General features: G+C 45.9%; 5 protein-coding genes across 5 annotated transcripts; 2 read left to right on the plus strand and 3 right to left on the minus strand.

The window, feature by feature from the left end:
* Nucleotides 1–256: 256 nt before the first annotated feature.
* Nucleotides 257–2,887, plus strand: LOC128707318 (uncharacterized). The gene is made up of 5 exons (XM_053802270.1): nt 257–424; nt 488–601; nt 719–2,260; nt 2,333–2,462; nt 2,526–2,887. Exons 1-5 carry the CDS (start codon nt 257–259, stop codon nt 2,885–2,887), a joined length of 2,316 nt encoding a protein of 771 aa, XP_053658245.1.
* A 2,208-nt stretch (nt 2,888–5,095) lies between these two features.
* On the minus strand, nt 5,096–9,035 carry LOC128708366 (probable ATP-dependent RNA helicase DHX34). The gene is made up of 5 exons (XM_053803341.1): nt 7,026–9,035; nt 6,366–6,956; nt 5,879–6,290; nt 5,487–5,793; nt 5,096–5,411 (listed from the first exon to the last, which is right to left on the minus strand). The coding sequence occupies exons 1-5, from the start codon at nt 9,033–9,035 to the stop codon at nt 5,096–5,098; spliced, it is 3,636 nt and encodes a 1,211-aa protein (XP_053659316.1).
* A 2,912-nt stretch (nt 9,036–11,947) lies between these two features.
* LOC128707728 (GPI mannosyltransferase 2) lies at nt 11,948–13,627 on the minus strand. The gene has a single exon (XM_053802687.1). The coding sequence runs from the start codon at nt 13,625–13,627 to the stop codon at nt 11,948–11,950; it is 1,680 nt and encodes a 559-aa protein (XP_053658662.1).
* A 2,598-nt stretch (nt 13,628–16,225) lies between these two features.
* Nucleotides 16,226–23,049, plus strand: LOC128718245 (bleomycin hydrolase). The gene is made up of 6 exons (XM_053811905.1): nt 16,226–17,123; nt 21,291–21,448; nt 21,521–21,904; nt 21,986–22,461; nt 22,545–22,665; nt 22,831–23,049. Exons 1-6 carry the CDS (start codon nt 16,226–16,228, stop codon nt 23,047–23,049), a joined length of 2,256 nt encoding a protein of 751 aa, XP_053667880.1.
* Nucleotides 23,050–23,706: 657 nt separating this feature from the next.
* Nucleotides 23,707–24,433, minus strand: LOC128717845 (uncharacterized protein F58A4.6). Its single transcript, XM_053811518.1, has 2 exons — nt 24,159–24,433; nt 23,707–24,100 (listed from the first exon to the last, which is right to left on the minus strand). The coding sequence occupies exons 1-2, from the start codon at nt 24,431–24,433 to the stop codon at nt 23,707–23,709; spliced, it is 669 nt and encodes a 222-aa protein (XP_053667493.1).
* Nucleotides 24,434–24,600: the final 167 nt, after the last annotated feature.

Below are 24,600 nucleotides of genomic sequence, written 5' to 3' on the forward strand. Positions count from 1 at the left end.
TTTCTCATAAAAGGTTCAATTTGAGCGCCGTGCTTCATTTAATCAATCTACATGTATCAATTCTGCTTCATGCAGGTGAACTGATGTGGGTGTAGCTGACAGTGGTTCAGACAACAACGACAAAACTATGATGAATACTCCCACCAGCGCATTATAGCCATTTCCAACCATTCTGAATGGTAGGTAGGCACTGAGGCAGAACTACAGCCCACACAAACCAGTGTACTGCCGGGTGCACGCGAATCGGCACGCTACGATGGGCAGCTTACCAAACCTGAGCGATCTATCCACGGAAAAGCTCGAGCGTCGACTTGAGGAGCGGGAACGCATCCTGGCCCGCGAACGCATCATCGAGCGTGATTTTGGGCGTGAGAAGGAGTCGATACGGACGCTTGAACGGCCCGTCTTCATTCACAAGCAACAGGTACGTGCAATTGTTGGGATAAACCGGGACGAAAAGCTAACCAGTGGCCGATTGCAATTGCAGATTGCCGCCGCAAAGACTATCCTGCAGCAGAAATGTCCACCGGGCTCGAGGAAGGTAATGCGAACGCGAAGCTCCGGCCAGGCGCATCACATCTGGGATGACCCTATAATAGACGTAAGTAGATGACACTCGGTGAGGTGTTGGGCTAGCGTTGTATTTCCAAGCAGCGAGGCTTATTAGGGTGTTGCGAAATAGAATTTGATTGTTTCTCTTCCCGTCTTTCCCCGCAAGCAATACTTGACGAACTACTCGCCGGCCTCAAACCGCAGCCATCGTATCTCGGTAGGGCCAACCTTCGCCGCCGCCTATCAGTTTCAGTCCTCCTCGCTCGGCAACAGACATCGGCGGGATTCGGTCAACAGTTCCATCGGGGCGACATCCGTCCGCAAGCTGCTGACGGTGCAGAACCGCAGTTACGGCTGCCGGCACAAGATCCCGTCGCACGTGCGCACGAGGATGATGAAGAATTTCATACTGGTAGCGGTAGCCCACGGTTTCATGTGCACCGCACTGGTGCCGCTCGTTGTGCTGCAGGGCGCTAATTCGACCTGGTTCCAGCAGGAGTCATGGCTAGCGGCGGGACCGGACGTCGGTTCCGGGTTGCTCAGCCTGTGCTGTGCCGTCACGGCCGGCATGAGCCTCATGACGACCAAGCTGGTCCAGCGCTTCGGCTACTCGATCGTACTGGCGGCCAGCTACGGTGCCGTCTGCTTGTTTTTGGCCGCCCACATCTACCCCGTGCTGCTGTCGCTGGTGCCCGGGTATCTGGTGCTCGGGCTGCTGCTTGGACCCTCGGTAATATGTAAGCAAGCGCTACTGGTGTCAATGGCGGGTAAGCTGAGCTGCACGCAACCGGAATGTGGCGGCACCAGTACCGCCGGTGCCAACGCCGACAGCTATGATGATCACCGCTTGCTGTGCAGCCGGCAGGAGCAGGTCCGTCGGCTGGGACGGTGGTTCCGGGCGGCGGGCGATCTTGGCATGATTATCGGCACTATCGTGGCGGCGTTTGTTCTCACGTGTGCTTCTGGTTCGAACCGCATCGGCTGCTACTACATATCGCGTCTTGCCCCGCCAGTGCCGAACGCCGCCCTGACGGGGATACTGAACGGAACGGCACCAGCGGTCAACGGGTCTCACAACGAGCAGCCCGCGGACGGTGGGTTGCCGCTGTACAGGGACATCCTAATGTCGTTACCGGAGGCGCCGGATCAACCCCTCGACCTGACGACGATCGACAGCCCCAAGCCAACCAGTCCTTCACCACCCAAAATCGTTACACCTTCGATGCCGACGCTGCGCGAAACGATGTACTTTCTGTACAACATTCGGCTGCCAGATCCGGCCGGGAACGGTGACGACGGGTATCAACCTTCCAGCACCGCCAGTGGCCCGGCTGGCCCCGAGGAGCAACGCGATGCAGCGGGCCCGTACATGGATCGGTTCCCGTATAGCATGTTCCAGACGAACGACTACGGTGAGCGGATCTGTGGTTCCCATCTCTGTCCGGTTTGGGATAGAAACGTACCGGTCAACGGCAGTGCGCTGGAGAATCAGTTAAAGCTGCAGGGCTACACCGGTGCCACGCCGCTGATGTGCATCTATTTGGTGTTCGGTGTGCTAGCGTTTACCGTCACCGCCTTCACCACGGACATTGAATTTAACGTCAAGTTTGACTCGATACGGCGCATGTCCGACACGCTGCTGTTTGCCGGACCGCTAGCGTATTTTGTCGGCACCGAGCAAGCGTACATGATGGCTGACTTTATGAAGGTGAGTATTATGCAGTGGAGGGCTTTTTCTTACACCGCCTGTGTGCTGAGATCGGTTTTCGCTGCATTCCAGGCATTCGTGGCGTGTGAGCTGGGACCGAACAGTGTGGCCGGCGTGCTGGTTGGGATGGGTGTGATGCAACTGATTGCCGCCTGCACCTTAAGCATGCTGCTGAGACACACCAAACGTGTCGTAGTGATTGGTAGGTAGGTCCAAATAAACTCCAATGCAGTTTTTTTTTAAATGAGTTTCCTCTCCCTTCTAGTGGCTGGGTTCATATTCCACGCATGTTTGCTGCTGGTGCTCTTGCGCTGGAAGCCCTCCAGGGACGATAGTGCCGTACTGTACGTCATACCGGCTGCCTGGGGCGTTTGCAATGCCGTGTGGGAGACGTTACTGTTTGCCCTGACCACGCTAACGCATCCCAACAAGTTCGCCGAAGTGACATCCCCCTTACAGGCGCTCCGATTCCTCGGTCTGGCGGTTACGTTTGCGGGCCATGGAGTGCTGTGTGAGGCGCCGAAAATTATCATACTCGCGATACTGCTTGTCATCTCGGTCATACCCTACACGATGCTGGAGTTGAAGCTAGAAAACCAACGGAAGGCCCTGAAGCTTAGCTTGTGACGACTGTGTGCGCACGATTACTAATGTTCGGCGAAGCAAAAGCACTACTGAAGGTTCCCGCGGAGGTCTGAAAGTTTGCCCACTGGCTAGCGGACGGGATGGTAGTGCTTTGCGAACCGCTGTACGAATCGGAACTAATATGGCGCCGAACGGACGATTTTGTTCGACATGGACATGGAGAGGAACATAATCTCCTAGCAAACTGAGTTAACACATAGTTGCGGTCATTTATATTGTCTTCAAAGACCCTAACCGGCCGTTCCGCGTAGGTTGAAAGTTGTGGTTTTGAGCGCTACATGCTTCAAATTCGCTGCGTGAGTATAAAAACTATTCTCTACTCTCGAGTTGTTACTACTTATTGCTACCACCGTAGGGCTAGTGAAGGTTTTGGTCTCGTTTCTCTCCTATTGCTATATACTGTGTCATCGATGTCACACCATCCGGACATTGCGTTATAGAAGAGTGCACTGACGCACCGCACTACCTAACGCTGGTAGAATTGTGATTGTTAGAGATACTGCAAAAAATACGAGTGAACGTTGCCCTTATCTCATCTATCAATACGTTCAACCACCTGTACACAAAGCGAAAGTATTACTCCCTGTTTCCGCACGGCCTCGCATCTTTTTCGGCCATTTACGCTAGGTCCATTTTGAACATCTTCTTCACGCCAAAAAGTTTACGGTATGAAATGGAAAACGGGCTAATGGTTGGGGGGGGAAAACAATGTTCCGTACATAGTGAGGAGAATGTAAATTGGAATTGCTAAACTAAAAGTATCAGTAGCAGGGAAAATTTTGATATTCGCAAAGGAAGTGCTTAGCTACACGATTGATGTTCTGAATTTGTGCCAATTGTCAACGAACAACTAAATCATACACGTATATATATATATATAGGTGAATAGGTGAGTGTAGGAAATTTATACATACTGGCAAACAATATTGATTGCAAACTTTAGGCAAAACGCACAACCAATGAATCCCGTGCGCAAGAAGCTTCCTGGGTATGTGTTGGATGGTTTTTAATGGTAGAAGCGCAACAGTGCACTTATAGAAACTACTAGCAGCGGTCGTAACATTAACAGGTGTACCATGAGCCATTCGGGTAGCAGTGGGATAATTGATCAACATCCGCACGCCGGTCGAATGATACAGAATGGAACTAAAACAATCGATATAGCTAGAACGCTTTGCAACGTATCTTTTGGGAGGTGCATGTGTTAATATTCGACCGACGATGTAATTAAAGGCGTGCGTCCTTTCACATAGAATTCGCATGTCTTACACAGTGCCAAATATTGTAATGTGTAGACAGTGAACGACGCAAAGCATTTCAAGGTAGCAAAACGAATGTAAAAGTACGCGCTATGCAACAGGTGGTAGTATTTTAACTTAATTCATAACCCACGAAGAGCCGTCGATACAAATTTCTTCGGTTTAACTTGATTTGTCCCATAAAAAGGAAATGTCAAAATTAATTTCTCTATCTCTATTGCTATCGTATTATTACGTCGCATCGTTTTACAAAAGAAATAACTTCAGAAAGGGAAGAATTTTTTTGATGAGAAAATCGTAAAATCCTTATTGGTCATCTGATTTAGTTGGACAGTTTTAGTAAAAGTAACAATAATTGAACCTATTGTCGAGCTGGTACCAGCAGGTATAATAGCAAGCACTAAGATACGTGTATTAATTAGTCCATTTAGGCATTACCGAAAAAATGTCACTAATTCAGTTGAGGGCTTAATCGAGTGAAAAAAAATCCACACTGAAATAGATCACCACTGTATAGTGGTTACGGGATTATTAGGATTTGTATCTAAAAAAAAAAAGGTAAAGTACGGTCGTAAAAAGTGTTATCAATCTAATATCAATCAAATCGGTACCACTTGGAAGCCACTGAAACGCTTCGTTGTCCCACTTGAGTCAGTAGAGCTGTAGAACACTTTGTAGTCCCTTCTTTGTACGCAATCGCGAAGCGTGTAATGTGCCCCGTGGGTTTGTCTAGTGCAGTTTTGATTACAAACCAAAAGCATTGTCAAAGCCAAACAGTTATAGCCATACACACACACACGAATAAAGCCGAGAGGATAGTCTATATACACGCAAATAATAACATATTGTCCTTCTTTTTAGAACTTTTAATTGCAGAGATGAATTGACAGTATAGATCGGAGCGTTGATGAAACGCTTCTGTTTTTTAAACCTAATCCTGCGGTTCCTGTTTGATGCGTTTGCCACAACCTTTCTTATGCTTTAGCACCTCTATTGCGCTCAACATCAGCTGCTGACCACAGCTCGGGCAGTCGTGTCGGGTTACATTTAGCTTTCTAGATGAACCAACTTCGCTTGCCGGTGGCATTGCTATGGTCGCTTCATCGATCTTTTCCGGTTTACAAATGACTGCGTGTTGAAGCTTCTGTAAGCCGGTCAAACGAAACGTTCCTCGACAATGTGCACATTCCCAGTCTTGCTCTAGGATTTGCTCGTGCATCTGCATACTCCAGTCCGTCTCCACAACGCTTTGGTGGGAAGAGAAGAGAATATTGACAGTGTAAGCTTGTTTTAAGGACTTTCCAAAATAAGCCACTACTCACCAACCGTACGTAATGTTTTCTGTCAGAAATACACCACCCTTCGTTTCGTTATGCAGTGGTTGGAAGTCTTCCGCAAATGGGTTGGGATTCGGCAGTTCCATTCGCTGTTCACCATCTTCATTATCGTCTTCTGCCGTACGGCCAATGTAAAGCGATTTTAGATCTGCCGGAAGCAGCTTTTTAACAGTGTAACACACTTCCGTGTTCATGTACTGTGCCAAACTGGACCAGAGTTCGCGATTCATCTGCTCTATCGTAACGTTTCGTTCGACCTTCGTCAGTTCACCGTCTGCCGTAATGGTGAGTGCTGCGTAAGGATTGGGAAAAGAAAAGAGAAGGTTTGATAGTGTGGCAGACTGATGGGACATTCACTGCAGTAAAGCGGTAAGTACCTTTCAGCTTTTCTGCAAGCAAGCGATTCCAGAGCCGCCTCAGCTTGGTTGCTTTAAGCAGCAATGTCTGCCCACTTTCCGGTGCTGGGAAGTCTAGACACAACCATACATCGCACACAATCCGCGAGAAGGTACTGTTCGTTTCGAGCGTGTGCGCAAACAGCAACAGCGTTTGGGCGGCCGGCATACGGAGCGTGTTGGTTAGATAAGATTTATTCGTCTCTAGCAGCGTCAAATAGCACACGATCTGGTGACGAGTGCTGAGCGGTTGGCGTGATTTGAACGTGGGCGGTTTCTCCTCAATCTCACTGTCCGTCAGCTGCAGCAGTTGTGCATTGTTGCCGAAAAAGCTCATCGGATGCAGCGAAACGTATGGTTTCGCCCGGGTGTGAAAGAATTGTTCCGATAAACTCTGATGATTTGAAAAAAAAAAAGAAGAAGGCAGATATGACAAGCAGTGTACATCAGTGTATGTGAGGTTAGTTACCTTGCAATAATTAAATTCATCAGCAATCGCCACCTGGGGATAAAGTCCGCTGACCAGAATTAACTTAAGCGTCATCAAATCTCTGTAGCTACAAGCCGTGGCGCCGGTTACCAGATGCTGCAGCTTGGAGGAATCGTGACTCAAACGAAATTCCACATCCCTTATGTCCACCTTCCCGTCATCTGCCTCTTCGTCGCCCTCTTCGCCCAATCCCCAAGGGTCAGATTTAAGCAGTTTACGCTTCCGGGGTGCTTCCATGCGGTGCGCTTTCCGCAGTTCTTTCAGCTGACGCAACTCTCCATTGCGTATTGCACGCTCGGCACTGGACAAATGCTCATTGTTTTGCGACTCCATGAGACCACAGTCCTGCAGCAGATCTTGAAACTGATTGCGCAGTTTGGTGATTTCGTAGAACCGTTGCTCTTCCAGTCCCCGGCGCCGGCACCAAACCTTGGAGCTTTCGGAACGACGATCACCATCGTCACGCCGCCCATAGTCCGTCCGGTGTTGCTTGATCTCCAGCCATTCTTTGTACGCGTTCAGCAGTGTGATCGGGTCACCATGGTCAGACTCGAGCGATTTGCGCGCCCTCTGTGAATAAGATGGAAAAGGATGCAGCAGATACTGATACTAGCCATTCTAAACAAATTCACGCCCTACCTCACATTCCGGATCACGGTACGCACGATTGGTGAACGGTGACTGCACGCTTAATGCTGCGGCCAGTGTCAGCACCGGTTGTAGTTGCTGAAACACGCAACCCATCAGCAACATCTTACCGATACCGATGTCGACCGGTATCTTGGCCAGCGCTTTGCCAAGCGGTGTCAGCTTCTCGTCCTCCGTCAGTGCTTCCGCTTCCTTTAGGCTGACGATCGCGTTCTCCACATTATCCATCGGCGGTGGCTCGACGAAAGGAAACAGACGCGCATTCGGCAGGCCCATAGATATCATCTGCAGCAGCAACGATTCCAGCGGCACCTTCAGTATTTCCGCCGTGCTGTACGCATCAAAATCGTGAAACTGTTTCTCCGCGTACAGACGGTAGCAAACGCCGGGCCCGGTACGGCCGGCGCGTCCTTTACGCTGTTCGGCGGATGCCTTCGATATCCAGAACTCCTTCAGCCGTTGCATCTTCGTCGTTGGATCGTAGCTCATCTCTTTTACCTTCCCACTATCCACGACGAACCGGATACCGTCGATCGTGACCGACGTTTCGGCGATGTTCGTCGAGACGATACACTTGCGCATACCGTCCGGCGCGTAGTCAAACACCTTATCCTGCTCGGCAATCGAGAGCGTGCTGTGCAGAGGTAGAATGATCCAGTTCTTGTTTTTTTCGTTGTACTCTCGGGCGGCATCCACAATGGTCGTTATTTCGTTCAGGCCGCTGAGAAAGATCAGCACATCTCCCTTTTCCGTTGGTGGATACTTTTGGTCGACTAGCTGCAGGATTTGTATGTAAGGTTCTGGGCTGAGACGATCGCTCTGGGTGCGCTTACCGCCAGCGGAACTACCCGCCGCTCCCACCGGTACGTCCTGCAGCTGGGGCATATAGTGCAGCTTGATGGGGAACAGTCGCCCAGGTACCTCAATGATACGGGCCTCCTCCTCGGTGAAATAGTCGGCAAACAGCTTGATGTTGATGGTGGCCGACATAAGCACCAGCTTTAGGTCGGGTCGTGCACGGATAAGGCACTTGGCGATACCCAGCAGGAAATCACCATGCAGATGCCGCTCGTGTACCTCGTCCAGTATGATGACCGAGTACTGCCCGAGGTTATCCTCGCTTGCCAGCTGCCGCAGCAACAACCCCTCCGTGATGAACAGTATCTTTGTGTTGGTGTTTTTGCTTCGCTCGAACCGTATCTGGTATCCAACCTCGGTGCGATACTCGGCCAACAGTTCATGGGCCACACGTTTCGAGAGGGAAATGCAGGCGATACGGCGCGGCTGCGTACAGGCAATTCCTTCGTAGCCGGCCCGGTACAGATACTGCGGCACCTGGGTAGATTTACCACATCCCGTATCACCGGCCAACACTACTACCCGTTCGTTCCGTACGGCTTCCACTATCTCCTCACGATGCTTTGCGACGGGCAGATTGGCTTGGGCCTGGCGCAGTTTGCGTAGTTTGTTAAACTTCTCACGCTGCCGGAAGTCCAAGTAATGCGTTACGATCTGCAGCAGTTGGACAAGCTTGGTGTGCGTTATGGCACCGGAACCGGTTCCACCCAACCGACCAAACAGCTCTTCAATGGGAACGCTCAACGAAATGCAACAGCCCAGAGCCTTACTGTACTCGGAAGGTATCGTTCCGATAGGGCAGTGTTCTCGCACTCCCTTGCCTGACGGTGGATCTGGAAGGATCGATTGTCCGGTGCGTTTTAGTAACGATTCATACTTGGTAACAAACAGCCAGAAGTCATTCACATCATCCACCAGTTGATCGCGTGCACAGTAACCTCGCAGCACACGATTTAGCTCCGCTTTGTGGTCCAGAAAGGAAAAGTGTATCAAATTGGTCTGCTCTGGTGATGTCGGGTTGGTCCGGTTGGAATGGCTGCTTGCTTTCGGTTCTCGGGAAGATGGTGGACTGCGGGTTGACGAACGATGCCCTCTTCGCGATCCGGAATGTCTCGATCGGCGATCGTCCATGCGGTGACTCATGTTGTGATGATCCTTAAATGAGAATGTATAATCAGTAGGTGCAACATTATGGACCCTTTATAAAGAACAGAGCCACAGTACCGGGCTCAGGACAAACTAACGACACGAAATATCAATTATTATTTGGGAATACATAAATGATCCCATCAAAGGATTACATTCAATACGCGTACACACAATTCTTGGTAATCGATTGAGAAGTTTATTGCAGTTACTATTAGAAATAGTCTAACAGTGAAACTAGGTATTGTCTAACATGCCAAACTCGGCGAAGATAGTAAAGATCACGAACGATTATTAGTAAAATCTGTTTTTAAAAATTGATTCCAACAAGTGAATTTAACGACTAGACGGTTACGACGGTCTGAAATACCTAAATGGCTAATTATGTTTGTTTTGCCAATTTTATGTTACGGCTTATTCGTTTTTTTTTTGTTGTTGTGAGGTTTCAATACCGTAAAGGAAGAAAATAGCTTTAACCGATGTCTTTTTTTTCAATGTTAAATAGATAATTGCTCTGCTTTCCATTAAATTTCGTGTATCGTAAACACAACTACGGATGAAAATTTTCACATTGAAATTGAATTCTAAAAAACTTTTGAACATTCCCTAAGAAAGGTTACATTGTTTGTCGTTACAATGAAACTTCTATTGCACACATGTAGCGCATAAATTCTATGATAGACTAAACGCGTCGTTTCATAGGTCAGAATGAAATGCTAATATATCGCTCCAACAACATCCGAATTCGGTTCGTTGCCTACCGCAAATACATTGAAACAGAAGGCTATACATAACAAAATAAATAATACATTGGTAAAACAATACGTTAGCGCCATAATAATGTGTCAGATAAATTTACAATGAACTCTGCCAATTCTGAGTGATTCGCTATTTGAATTAGCAGAAACAAAACCCGTGCGATGGTACAGGCGATATGTTATCATTTAAATTCCGACCTGTGAAACCACTGACAGCGCCTTTTTTATCTTCTCCTTCTCCGGCTTTCAGCTTGTATAACCAACTCTCAGCGGTACAGTGTACGATTAATTGAACCGGTTTCGTAAGGTAATGTAATAGTTAAAATCGATTAGACTTATCTAAAGCACGACCGGTGAGTGTGTGCGTCTTTAAATCTGCTTTAATGCTATTAGGTTTAGCTTGGTTTGATTATTTATGCGTGAGGAAGATTTGGTTTTTAAAAAATGTGTAGTTAGATAATTATTTTTTTACGTTTGTTGTGTTTGTTTTAACTGTTTTGATTCGATTAAGTACTGTGCGACTGGTTTAATTGCTTTATCTGCTTAACGTGTTTGATTATGCTGGCTTTTAGTTGCTTCTGTTGCTTTATTTATTCTGCCTTTGTTTTTTTTTACTAACTAATCACTAACATGATGTGGAGCTCATCGCCCCTCAATACGCATACTAGCAGAGTGTATAACATGATAATCCCGTTCTACAATTATTATTATTCGTCGCCTCCACTACTTCCCGCAGAAGTAATACGGTTGCAGTTGTATAATTAACAACGAATTGTAACGTTACTTACTAATCATCCTACGGAAAAAAAATCCACACTAACTTTCCGGTCCGGTTCACAATATGTTTAAGTTCGTTCGATTGCCCAGTTCTATAACAGGAAATATTTGTTTGATTGTTTTCGTTCTGTTTAGGTGTACTCTTGCGCACGTTAGCGTAGTACTTGATTTAGACGGTTCTTATTTACTGTTTAATTATACGCACTTTCGATTTCGCGAGACTAGAGCATTAGTTTAGTTTTGTTTCGACGTTTGTTTTTAACCTGTGTTATTATGCTTTGTGTAAGATAGTAATGTGTGTGTGTTGTTTTCATTTTCACTCCCAACATTAAACGTTTCCCTTTGTTTTGTTTTGCACTTACAATTTCTTCCCATCTCTGCTCCCAAAATCTGCTTTGTAAAGTCTTATGGATGGTAAACTGGGTATATGTGTCGAGCTTAAATATATAATTTATAGTTATTTAGTATAGCAGCATTATTTTTGAGACTGTGTATATGTATATTATATATATGGTAGAGCTCTGCCAATTCCACTTTTCTCGAACCTCGATTCAGCACTCCTTATAGGCAAGAGGCAACCGGGTGGAGGAGTCGATCCCTTTGTTCCATGCGTTGCATTTGTAGCGTTTTGTAGTATTGTTTATGTACACAAATGTATGGCGAAATTACGCTCGCTTCTATATTTTTGTTTCTCTCTAACTAAATGGTCAAAGCCTGTTTTCGGCCTGCACACGGGGACGACAATCGTTCGGTGGTAATGCAAGGCGATCGATAGATACTAACAGTACGCTTCCATTGCAAGCCGGTTTGTTTCTTCATGTTCAACAACCTATATTGTTTAATTACATAAAACATAACATAAACTCCCTTCGATACAGTACTAATCTACTTACAATGCTAAATAAACACAGTCCGGATCGAAAACGATAGGCATTGGTTTAAGGTATTTCTCTCCCAATTGGCTAATGATTTTGGCAAATTTTGAAAGTCAACATTTAAATGGCAACACCCCTTGCATACACAAACAATGAGCAAATAGAAAGCGTAACTTTGGTCGTGAAGCGTAACGTGCGCGATGGTTCAACCAGTGCTACACGCTACAACAGTACAATACTCTCTTCTCCCTAACTGTTGTTGCTGTACTTCGTTTTGGCAATAAGTATGTATGTAGAGCGAAAAGGCACGAGATAAAGTGTAATCCCAATTGTGTGTAGAATGTCTTGGTTTTTGATAACCGTTGTTTTGGTTTGGTCAGTATTAGTAACGGTCGGTGTATTATGTTCCGCAGTTTCCAAGGAGCAAAGAGAGCAAAGAATGGCCACCAGCGATGAGGGGTTGGTCTGCAAAACAACGTTTCAGCGTTCAGTGCTCTTCCTAGGTCCATGGATAGAAGTTGCTAAACAGCACCGTTCCCACCACGGTGTACCCGAAAAAGTACACCAGAATTGCTTGCTGCCGTCCATTCATCCAGCGAAAGTCAAGCAGATCGCTCAACTCGATGTGATTCAGCACGTGGGTGCAGCTGTTTTCTTCCCCATCCTTGACCTGCTTCGAAAGCTTCCGGATCACTTGCCGCTTAATAAACGCTCGTTCGCCGGTAAAATATTCGGCCGTATACCAGTACAGTACCGGACTGGCAGCGCACAGCAGCCGAGTGGTAACTTGCACGTGAACGAACAGCAACGAAAAGATGGTCAGTACGAGCGCATGGATCACGAACACCAGGGCAAACCGGTCGTATGGGCGCATCAGTTTGTGCTGCTTCTTGGTCAGCCGGAACAAACCTAAGCGTACGGCGTAATCCCAATGTTCGCAAAGGTACTGGTACGAGTTGCTCAGCACGAGATAAATGGCCGGCAGTGCCAGCAGGAAGTTTGGCAGCTGTTTCAGCTCGTAGTAGCGCAGAAAGCCCACGTTCCAGTATTGGCTCTGCACGTACGAATACGACAGGGGCAGCAAATTCGTGCACCAAGGTGACGAATCGTCCGTTTTATTGCCGGCTAGTACGAGTCCGTGCTCCACCGCATACTCGCGCACATGGTCAGGGAAGTTAAACTTCTGCACGAAGCAAAACAGGTAGTAGTTGTACACCTGGGCGATGCCGTAGTGAAACAGCACGATGATCAGCATCGAGAAGAGCCGCGAGCAGATGCAAATAATGTTGTGAAAGTTGTACTGGGCGACGATACGACGTACGACGAAGTAAAGCACGAAACCGATGTTGAACATACCGTTCGAACGGCACAGGATCGAAAGGCTTAGCGGGATGGTCAGAAAGATCGACGTCACGTCCTCCATGCACTGGTACATTACGGCGAAGGAAAGCCACGCGTACAGACTTTCGGTGTACGGCGCGGTAAAAAAGATGGAGGCGGGATTGAAACAGAACAGCAGGACCGCTATTTCCGCCTTCTTCTGGCTGCCGAGCACGTGCTTGCTAAGTCGGTAGAGCGCTTTGGCCGCACCGGCAAAGCAGACCACATTCAGCAGTACCGCCAACAGCAGCGAAAGCTCCCGGTAGCTGACGAACGTGACCACTTCGTAGCTACTCAGCGCACTGCTCACTATCTTCAGTATGAACGGAAACAGTGGGAAGAAAGCGAGCGCATTTTCGTACGTGTAGCCATGCTCGGCAATGTGCAGAAAGTATTGTCCATCCCAGCGGTTCAGCCCGCCCAGTGTGAAGCGTACCACGGCATCTAGCGGTCGTTCGGGCGCGTCTTTATCGTGCGGTGCCACAAACACTCCCGCTTCGTGATCCGGCAGCAGTAAGTTAGCGACGAGCTGTAGCACTATCACGAACAGACGGCTCCCAATGGCCAGCTTGATGATTGATATGTGTAGAAAGGATCCGCTGGATGGTGGTAGTTCGGTCATGGTTGGTAAGTCCGCGTCCGTTTCTCGGTGAATGCTACCTGCCGCGTGTTGGCTATGGTGATGCTGTCGATGATTTGGATGTACATGATGCTGTTGATGTGTTTTCCCATTGCCTACTACGTGCATCCTTCGCTTTGGCGACGAGGTTGCACCACCGTTGTAACGTTCCGATCGCATTGTTGCACCAACTCGAACGAACCACAGTGATACATCAAAGTATTTCCACCGAGGCTACAGTCATATGACGATGGATGTGGAACGGTTCAATGTTAATGCTGTGAACCGTTGCGATGTTTTTGGTGGAGCATTTAAGAACTATGCCTCAGCCAGCTGCTTTAGATTCACCTTCCGTCGAACGTCAATGACAAAACTTCACTACACACCAGTCCGTGGCCCCTGGAAAAGAGAGAAGAAATTGTATTCAGGGTTTAGTGTCTTTAATTTTCGTAACAGAAGGATAAAACGAACCACCAAATTTCGCTAGCAGAAAAATACTAGTTTTTCTTTTATCCAAACCCAGTCATGTCGCACAACCCTCTTATTGAAACGAAATTTTACACACTGTTTCACTTGGTGAAAAATCCTGATACAAAATCTTTCTTCTTTTCCCGGGGCCACAACACACTTCCCTCTGACTGGGCTGATCGCTCACCGTACGCGTAGTGCGCGTGTCTCGTTGGTCGCGTGTGCGTCCCGATTTGCCCCATACGCCTCCCCCCGCGACGAATCATGCGATCAAAACAAAAGTCACGATGCAGCTTCGTAAAGCAAACAATTCCTCTAACCTAAATAAACGCGTGCCTCATCAAGTAGCATGGCCGGTGGTATGGAGGGTTTTCCCGGTTTTGTTTATTTTTTTTTATGTATTGCGTTACTGCTACACCGGGACTTGGACGGGGAATTTTACTACCACTATGGTCAACGGCAACCGAAGCACAACATATCGAGGATAAAATGAGCCGTTTTCGGAGCTCGTTCGGCAGGCTGGCAAAGTTACGCGCACGCGTTCACTGCACTCTTTTCCGCGTGTTCGGAGTTCGCCGCGGGTTGGAACAAAAATATGTGTGCGTTCGTTTTTATTGTTAAACACCCAAAGGTATGTAGCTATAATTACTTACGACTGTACAGCGAGCACCAGGACACTAGAGAGTGTGCAAATGTAATCACGGTTGTTTCATGCAGTCTTTTGTGAGGTTTCGAACACGGAGCAAATTCCGGAAAACGTTATTTAATTGCAAATTTTCGGAGAGACGAAGTACATAACAACAATCTTCATCTTACAACTTGACCGAACAATTCGGGAGGTACTGCTTGTGCGTATGGTTTTGACCAAGGCTATTGAAGGAGACAAGGTGGTGGAATGTAGAGTATTTTGACAAGTAAGAAGACGAAAAACTAGAAGGTGCATTTGACAGGGGAGGGTGCGTTTGACAGCCTGCAAAATCCCTCAGAAAAGGTACACCGGCCATTTAAATTGCAACGGTGTTTCTCTGTTCGATTAAAATTAATCATTTCTATGTTTTTCTTATTGTACATTTTCACAAAATTTTGCGCTTTAATTGGAAGTAATGATAATAACTAATGAAGTATAAAAGAGAATGTCCGTTGGGGACGGTTTATATTGTTAAGGCTATTGGTGAATGCAAAGTTGCTACCAAGCAAAACTGTATCATTTACATCCAGAATAAATTGAGTAATGAAAAGGCATAAGTGAAACAGTTTTTGATGATGATTACATTTCATATCATTTTGTACAATCATTATCTATCGATATCGATTAGCCACAATCGTCCGTGAAATGTCCCTTTCCATTCGATCTTAAGAGAGCGGCATCTTAAGATAGTGGCACTCCCAAGGATGAACTCGTGCGCAGATTCAGTTATAACGAAATGAATGCCTTCCGATTAATTGATGTTTTTTACACGAAAAGAACCATATGCACTTGGTACAGTAACATCCTTTCGTTCATATTTAGCACCGCCACAATTTGGTTTCAAGTCATACATTCGGCGAACCATACCAAAAATCTTGCTGACCACAATGCGTCTGGACATATAAATCAAGCATGTACTGCAATATTCTTATTTTTTAATAGATAAGCTGGTATCAATTACCTAGCAATGAAATGAGTGATATATTCTACAAATAATTATTAAATTCCCCCTTCTCAAATGATACACGTCCTATACGCTTGAACCGCTTTAACTGTAGTTATAAACGTATGACCCCACACCCACAAACGTCAAATTATTGGAAGAAGAATTTTGCGGAAAATCTCTAATATTCAACCTTGTCTCCTTCAATAGCCTTGGTTTTGACAAATGACCGTCGGGTTCTGCGAAGTTTGTTTTGACATTGGTGGGACGAGATAAAAACTCATAACAAAAAACCACTAACCGCATCCAATTTATCCTAAACCAGTTATATTAATTGGTACATACATACAAGAGATATTTTTTTAGATTGTTGTTGATTGGCCACATATTCCAGTTGTGACGAATGGCGCTATATTTTGGTTTATCACGACATGGTTACTTGGGGAATACGAGACAATCCGGCCGGATAATCGAGCAATCATCTTCGAGAAAAAATGTCAAATGGGGTGGCCGAGTTTTGTACTTACCTTACCGTAGGAAGTGTAGAACTTTGCTGTCTTTCCTTTGTTATGATGCATAGCAATTTGTGTTTCGTATTCGTGTGTTGTTTTGCAGTTCTTGATTTTGTGTAGCGAAATGGTGATGAATTCCTAAACTGACCATACAACGCTCTTGCTCGATGTGGGACTGCGCAGTGATCGGTTGCCCGAACGGCAGGTTTAACGCTCAAAAAAGTTTGGGCCGTGTCTCGTTTCATGTGTTTCCGCATCCAGTGCGTGAATCCAATCGCTTTCGACGATGGCTTGCCCTGATCAACAATCCGCGGCTGCTGCGAATGAACCCGTTAAGCGTATTCAAAAGCGCCCGAGTTTGCCGTCGACATTTCGGGCCGGATTGTTTCAATGGCGCGTGTCGTAATTTGCTACCGATCGCCATTCCCACACTATATCTTCCGGAGGTGCGGCCCGTAGCTTTGGTGCAACCGATGGATGCGGTAGGTGATGAACTGGAACGGTTGCTTCGGGAAGAGCGCAGGCAGCAGTTGAAGCGTCATGGCGCAGTTGAAACGCCGTTCGAGGATGAGACGAATGAAGGCGGAAAGCGACCCCGGATAGGTGTTACTTTGATGTCGTCTGATGTGGATGAAGCAGACTGCAGTATTGGAGACCGTTTTTTCGACCGTATCATTGCATTTGATGTGGAGGAAGAGTATGACGAGAGATCGCTGGTCAGCGATTCAAGAATATCGTCCGTGTGCCATGGAAGTTATGGACTGACAAGCTTCACCGGGTTGGTAATGAGTACAGCTGAACTGGACACGTTGAAACAGGTGGAAATACTGAACGAACCACCCGAAACGCTTTTGAACGATTCACCATCACCACCGGATGATCGTTCCCGGGTGCCAATCGAAAAGGGGTACGAACAGCTCGTTAGAGAGTTCGCCAGCGAGGCAAGCAACGATGAGCAGGAGCAGCAAATCCAAAGAAAGGAGGATATGGTGACCAACAGTGAAGTCAAATCTCTGCAGGATGACGATTCCACACAGAAGATCGACATGCAAGAATTTCCCAAAGGTATGTATGCTGCAGAGTTGACCAGATTAAGTAACACCATTATACTTCCCAATACCCTATCAGTACATCAATAAGCAATACTATTTGAAATGATCTAATATAGGTTTGACATTGGCAGCGCATGTGTGACTTTATATCTTCAATCAACTTTCCATACATCATGCCGGGTTGCTCCACGCCACTCGGCCCAACATATTTGGGTTTTTGATGTAAAAGACACAAAAACACGGGTTGGAATTATTGGCGAACGAGCGTGTAATGTCTCTTTCACAGCCGGTCACTGTACAGGTTGGTTGAAAACCGTGGTTAACAAACTTGTTATAGTTTAAACTAAACCATTCTTGTATAAACATAGTTTTAAAACATATTGGTATTAATATGTGAGGTATTTTAGCTTAAATGCAATTTATTAGTTAATGACGTCTACGAATCTGTAAAGATATTTTGTTTAAAAAAAATAGTTAAGTGCGTTTAAAAGTTAGTGCGTTAATCGATGTAATACTTTTAATAATATTATGTATCCCAAGAAGAGAATGAAGCACAAAATGCCCTCTAATGTTGGTGTTTGTATGAAAAACTTTTCTATTAATTTTAAGATTGAAAAATGATCGCCATCGATCCAGTTAATCGATCGCCATCGATTTTATTAATGCTTGGGAAGTAAACATTCTTTAGTTAAACAGTCGTGATAATTTTGCTTTGCTTATCAAAAAGTAAGGCCTCCATTCATCATTGAAATCTTCAGTGTATGTCTCAAAGAAGAGGATAATATCATCATAAGAGGCATAATTTGCGCAATGTTCATAAAGTACAATTCTATCTTCGATAGCGCTCGAAACGCAACGTTCAAAATTTCTACAAAACAAAACGCTTCAGCTTGTTTACGAATTAAATGTCAAAATGCGCAATCTTTTGACGAAGCTAATGTCAAATCCAACCATCTTGTTTAACGAAGATATCAATCACACTCAACGAAACGTCACGTCGGAGGTGTAAATACATCTCATCGTGAAACGGATTTAAACTTGATTCTGCGGAGGAGCAGCTAATCGCTCCGTGGTAGGAAAAAGCACAGCAGCAACCAAACACTCCATCTTCTGTACGGGATACAACTGCACCGTGAATTTAAATCCTAATTGCGTACAAAACCGATTGTCATATTCGGTGTGTGTGCCCGTGCAAAAGGATTCGTCAAGGATCGTCGTGACAGAGCAAAAGAGAGAGATAGAGAGAGAGAGAGAGTGGAGAATCGTGTGTGGATTTATGTGTGAGTGAGAGATACGCGGCACTTGCCCTGCTGCTTGCAAATCGTGGAGAAAGTTGCGGTCACGGAAGTACCGAGTGCGTGTCGGTGTTGCTAATCGCAACTAGCGAAACTGCAAAAAAAATAAACCGGAAAGTTGTGCATCAAATTCATTTGGACCCGCAATAGCAAAGCCGTGAAGCTTGACGTTAAAAGCCATTAGGCGACGACAACTGCAACTAGCCTGCAGAGCCTCTCCCTTTCCGGACGCAAAGGGACGTATTTAAAAGTCCTTCCAATAGCGAACAGAAAATCCAACCCCACCAACGTCTAGGATCGGAAAGGGACGTGTAAAGGAACGGTCCCAGAATGTTGCCATGTAAGAGAACAAAACAATTGCCGGGAGTGGTCGCTCTTTTTGTGGCTTTTTTCTTTTAATTTTAATTATTTACTTGTAGACTTTCGGAACGTCTAATCAGTTAGTTTGGGTGTCCATTTTTTGTATTTGATCTCTTTCGATTCGTGCGAGTGTGTATTTGTTTGTGCCGATTCTTGTGAGCGGCTTGTAACATTTGTTTAATTATATAATACACTGGTGTGGTCAACTTCTGCCGCTGTAATAAGTGCCCTGATGCGTGTTCTGCTGCATTGGTTTCTGTTTGCCTTTTGCTAAGAATTCGGACGACTGTGACGGCAAGCTTAAATGCCCCGATGAGGATTAAGTGTGACTAGCTTTCCCAAAAAAATGCTTGCGAACGTTCCGTATCCGCACCGCGAAGCTGCTTACAGTAATATGATCTAATTAAAGATTTTTGGAAGCCCTGAATGCATATACGATAGGACTTTTGGGTAACACGTTGCGTTGTTAAAGAGGATTTGTCGGTAGTAACAGAAAAATACCCCAATGAGAAATCCGCTACTATGAAGTGAACTATTTCCCCTAAGTTATATTGGAATTTCATGGTAGCTTTCGATAGGATCCGATCTGTAGATCATTTAATGTGTGATAGAGATATAAAAGAACAGTAAGCAATATTCCAATGTGTAGAACGCTTTAAGCTACATACATAGTGCGCTAAGCTGGATTTATTGTACCGTACGCGAAGATGATTTCGCTTTCACTGGTCCGTAAAGTAGGCGCACGATGTATCTAGGTCACTCGAAAGTAAACGAAAAGAGAACTAGGAAACGTCTGGCAAAATGATGATGGCCACCCCAAGAGCTACAGAACCTGAAACGGTGGTGTATGTGTACGCCATACCAAAAAACAGACAAAAATGGAGAATAACATTGGCGCGTAGCAGGAAAAAAAAACAGAAAATGGTGCGATGCATTCCACGACCAAACACAAAAAAATGCGCTATTGGCATGCGTATGTACGTTGCAGCAAGCTCAAAACGATAAACAACTAAAACTTAAACCCCGTACGCAAGATAATCTTCCAGAACGGATTCATTCCGCTAACAAAGGCACCAACGATGAGCTGTCGGCGTGTGTAGCGATTAAAGCAGGCATGAAAGGCATGGATGGTGGTAAAGAATGGTGTTGGTTTTTAAAAATAATTTACCAACTCGGAACATCTTCATCTCGGCGCACTGTTATGTTTGGTTGCGTGTTCAGTTTTGATAGGAACGGACAGTGCAGATTGTAACATGGATGAGAGCTGTATTTTCTCCGATAAGGTTCCGCATAGAGAAAGAGCCATTTTAGTAGCAACAAAAAGGCATTCCTGTCTACTAATGTGCACATTAGATTACAATATTTGATGTTGAACGTTGCGCTTTTTAGCGGTGAACGCGTTCCCTACAATTCTTCTCACAGTGATGATCGTTAAACGAACAGTTGCCATATTTTATGTCTTCCACCTTGCCAAAAACTTATCGTTGCTTTCGGATTTCGTTTATATTTATATATCATGAACAGTATATAGAATTCGTTCCATTCCCTCCCACACATGATGTTTACGATTGTGTGCCCGGTGTTTGTGTTTCAACGTACATGGTGTTTACCATTTTTCAGGGCACTGCTCTGTTGTTTATCTTGCTCATTCGAGGATGTGTAAGCACTTTGTTTATGTGATTTTCCACCAGATTACGTGCTAGAGTGCACGGGAAGTGAGATGAAGCGGAGGGAAAAGTACACCTTTAAACAGTGATAAGCATGGGACAGTTAACGTGGGGAGACGCAGCACAGTATGTGGTATAATTAATCTGTCTTTCCTTGTGCCCACTTCTAGCCGAAGTCTGGCATCGTCGAAATGATGAAGAAAAATGCAAAGTTGAATTGAGTAATCCCCCCCTTTGGATGACATTGGAGTTGATAATAGACACTTCTCAGTGTGGAGGGGCATCAATTTGTATGTAGAGTTGCTGCTAGTGCTGCTCTAATACTGACCTTGGAACATTCTGAATCATTGATATCAGTTGAGCCGAACAGTGCTTTTTCATCACACGATTCAATCCCGATTTCCAATGGAGGGGAATCCGCTGTTGCGATTCTTCCGTGGTTGACGCTAGTCTTTGGCTGTGGCCATGCGTCTATACCATCTTATCAACAACAAGGATGATGATTACAAGTGCTGTGATGTTAATGGAAATAATACCAGCATTGACCGAGCACCCAGACGAGCATAGTTTGATGAACGCGGAAGAATATATGGGAAGCAGGTTTGTGTGCTGCCCGAGCATCACTGACAGACTTCAGCGAATGTGGTAGCTCGTTTGGCAGTGTACAGCAGCAGGACGTGCCGTGTAGACCGTGCCGGAACAGTGTACGGGTTGGGTGGACACCATGCTGTCGCTAATACTGAAGATGTGTTGCCATCGGGGTAGATACGAAGGGGGAATTTCACTCCATCACACCCAGTTCCACTGCACAATCTTAAGCTAATTGTTTTTTTACGTTTTTGTTCGTTTCTTTTGCAGCTCCGCTCAATGAAGAGTTCTTCCAGAAGTGTCGTACGGATTTTTACGACTGCCCAAAGAATGTGCTCGCGCAGAATGTGTGCACCCGGATAGATCCATTCGATGCGTGTTTGTCGCGAAAATCGCTAGAAAACACGCAACACGTATTCACGTACAAGGTATTAAATGTGGAGACAATAAGGATTAAGGTTCATTTCTCTAAACATTTCCCCCCTTCGCTTTTATTTAAGATCGAGAACGAAGGCAAACCGCTGACGAACCAGAAAAGTTCGGGCCGGTGTTGGCTGTTTGCGGCACTAAACTGCATTCGCATCCCATTCATCAAGCAGTACAATTTGGACGAGTTCGAGTTCTCGCAGGCGTACCTGTTCTACTGGGATAAGATCGAGCGGGCCAACTACTTCCTGAACAATGTTGTCGATACGGCCAAGCGGGGCGAAGCAGTCGACGGCCGGTTGGTGTCGTTTCTGTTATCCGATCCGACGTGCGACGGTGGGCAGTGGGACATGCTGGTGAACTTAATCAACAAGCACGGACTGATGCCGAAGAAATGTTTTCCGGAGAGTTACAGCTGCGAGGCAAGCACCCGGATGAACTCAGTCGTAAAGAGCAAGGTAAGTTGAAAGAATTAGATTAGGACAGAACTTTTTTTCCAGTGTTAATTTTCTTTCTTTTCCCAATGGTCCAATGAGTAGCTCCGCGAATATGCAAAGGATTTGAGGAAGCTCATCGATAACGGTGCGACAGATGACGAGGTGAAGGATCGGGTGAAGAAGCAGATGAACGAGGTGTACAACATTGTCGGCATCTGTCTCGGTATTCCGCCGGAAAAGTTCACCTGGGAGTACTACGACAAGTCGAAGAAGTACCTTAACATTGGCCCGATCCGTCCGATCGATTTCTACGAGAAGTACGTCAAGCCTTACTTCAACGTCGATGATAAGGTGTGTTTGGTGACGGATCCGCGTACGTCCAACCATTACGGCCGTTCGTACACGGTCGACTGTCTCGGGAATGTGGTGGGCGGCCGACCGGTGCTGTATAACAATCAACCGGTCGAACTGCTGCTCGATTTGGTCACGAAAGCGCTCAAGTTTGGTGAGCCTGTTTGGTTCGGGTGCGAGGTTAACAAGCGTTTCGCGGGCAAGCAAGGCATCGAAGATTTGGATGTGTAAGTGTGTGATTGGATGAAGCGAACAGTAACGGGATAGAAGGAAACCTATCTCTTCATTGTACTTGTTTTTGTTTTGTTAGGCATGACTTCAAGCTGGTTTTTGGAGTAGACATTCAGACTACGATGGATAAAGCCGATCGGTTGCTGTACGGCGAATCGATGATGACGCACGCAATGGTGTTTACCGGTGTATCGGTTGATGTAAGTATAAGTTTATAATTGCGGTTGAGTTTGAGTGATATTTGATAAAAAAAACTAATCTGTTTGTACACAAACCCGATATTTACACTGAAGGAACGAAGCGAATTGTGGGCATTGCGTTTAAATTTTCCTCCTTTTTTGTTTTCTTCTGCTCTATCACGATAGCCTAACAGCCAAAAGCCGACCAAATTCCGCGTGGAAAATTCCTGGGGTGAGGACCGTGGCGAGAAGGGTTACCTAATAATGACGGCCGAGTGGTTCAAGGAGTTTGTGTTTGAGGTGGTCGTCGATCGCAGCATAGTGAGCCAGGACGTGCTGGACGTATTTGATCTCCCGCCAATAGTGCTGCCCGCCTGGGATCCCATGGGCACGCTGGCGAAGTAAGCCTGCGTGATATAGCGACAATTGTGGATCGGTTTGTACACGGCGTGATGTGTTGTTTTTGTCCAACGCAAGGAAATACATCCTAACCATCGGGAGGCATTTTTATTCCTCCACTCAATTGGGGAAAACAGTTTGTTTGCTATCAATATTTTATAATGCATAGATACAACCGTCTAAGTAATATTGCAGCTTGTACATATACGTACGCTAGCGACGTTTATAGCCGCTTCTTCTGCTGCCGTTTGCTGCAACAATCGATGGTTTCAAACACCCTTTTTGCAAATGGAACAATCACGTCAACGTTCAGCCTTTCCCATGTGGTGTGGCACTGACGGTTGTCGGATAGAGGGCAGCCTGCTGTGTTACATCTGCTAACACACAAATCGAATTACTATGATATACACAATTAACATTTAGGGATAATTGGAGAAAATATCCGTTTGATAAGAGATGGAAAACGAGAATGAGAAAGTAGGAGAGAGAGGAGAGAGGGATGTGTGAATAACAAGAATTATAACTTTTTTATAATGAAAAAAAGGAGAAATAGAATTTGCAATATATTTCAAAACCTCTAACCATACCGGGTGTAACACCACTCTATGTTCACTAGAATTTTTGTTCATTGGCGTCACTCCGCAAACGAAAATGCATTCAACTTCACGCCATGTTGCGCAAAACATTGCTTCGATGGACATCGTACTCGTACCGCAACTTTGACCATATACCCTGGCACATCTTCAGCAGGCGCGTTTCCGGTGTAGCTTGCTTCCGTTCGTTCCGATACACCCGCTGAATAATCTGTTTGGCGACCGCAAATTCGGCCCTTTGGATAAACGATATGGCGAGATACAGCTCACACCGGGCGACGAGTGACGGATCACCCAGCCGGAAGGCTAGTTTCATCTGGTGCAGCGATATTTTACCCGCCGTATCTGCGCAGGCCGGTTGGTAATTGCCGAGGGCGGAAAAGGCACCACCGAGCGTTGAAAGCCATGCCATCAGTTCGGTAAGTTCAATCAATTCCCACACCATGCGTACCGCACGCTCACCCCTAAAATCGATCGGGTAAGGTTAAAAGAACGCAAGATGAATGAAAACAACAAACTTACCAGTGATAATCTAAGTGCTCTTGGGCGGGAGGCATAAGTGTTAACATGAGCGTATTGGATGGTTCCCAGCTCCACAATGCATTCGCCACTTTAAGCCGAAACCGAGGAAAGAATCGTAAATTGAGCAACAAATCTACTAACTGGTTCGGATCGGTTGTAATGCACCGGATGTTTTCGGACCGATTTTGCCAACGTATCCGAATGGTATTCCTTTGAATGTGACATTGTTCTGTACTTCCGGTGTAATCACAAATGTAGAAAAATATCTTGCCCATCCGAAATTTCGTGCTTATTGAATGGTTGCGATCAGTTGGTTTTGCCGCATACGAGTTTGTTTGTTTTGATGTTGTTACTTGGTTGACGTTTGTGACGCAAACCGTATAGTATAGCAGGTTGAGTGGTTGAAATTTTGTTTATCCCAAGTAACATTTTTGGCTGGTCC

Source organism: Anopheles marshallii, chromosome 2, assembly GCF_943734725.1.
Source record: "Anopheles marshallii chromosome 2, idAnoMarsDA_429_01, whole genome shotgun sequence".
Taxonomy (NCBI): domain Eukaryota; kingdom Metazoa; phylum Arthropoda; class Insecta; order Diptera; family Culicidae; genus Anopheles; species Anopheles marshallii.

Coding starts and splice junctions, on each gene's coding strand:
- LOC128707318 (XM_053802270.1), top strand. CDS start 257: ATGGGCAGCTTACCAAACCTGAGCGATCTATCCACGGAAAAGCTCGAG. Junction 425..487: donor TCTTCATTCACAAGCAACAG/GTACGTGCAATT, acceptor TTGCAATTGCAG/ATTGCCGCCGCAAAGACTAT. Junction 2,463..2,525: donor CAAACGTGTCGTAGTGATTG/GTAGGTAGGTCC, acceptor TCTCCCTTCTAG/TGGCTGGGTTCATATTCCAC.
- LOC128708366 (XM_053803341.1), bottom strand. CDS start 9,035: ATGAGTCACCGCATGGACGATCGCCGATCGAGACATTCCGGATCGCGA. Junction 6,291..6,365: donor ATGAATTTAATTATTGCAAG/GTAACTAACCTC, acceptor TCAAATCATCAG/AGTTTATCGGAACAATTCTT. Junction 5,794..5,878: donor GCTTGCAGAAAAGCTGAAAG/GTACTTACCGCT, acceptor ATCCTTACGCAG/CACTCACCATTACGGCAGAC.
- LOC128717845 (XM_053811518.1), bottom strand. CDS start 24,433: ATGGGCAAGATATTTTTCTACATTTGTGATTACACCGGAAGTACAGAA. Junction 24,101..24,158: donor GAGCACTTAGATTATCACTG/GTAAGTTTGTTG, acceptor GATCGATTTTAG/GGGTGAGCGTGCGGTACGCA.
- LOC128718245 (XM_053811905.1), top strand. CDS start 16,226: ATGTGGGACTGCGCAGTGATCGGTTGCCCGAACGGCAGGTTTAACGCT. Junction 17,124..21,290: donor CATGCAAGAATTTCCCAAAG/GTATGTATGCTG, acceptor TTTCTTTTGCAG/CTCCGCTCAATGAAGAGTTC. Junction 22,666..22,830: donor TTACCGGTGTATCGGTTGAT/GTAAGTATAAGT, acceptor CTATCACGATAG/CCTAACAGCCAAAAGCCGAC.
- LOC128707728 (XM_053802687.1), bottom strand. CDS start 13,627: ATGCGATCGGAACGTTACAACGGTGGTGCAACCTCGTCGCCAAAGCGA.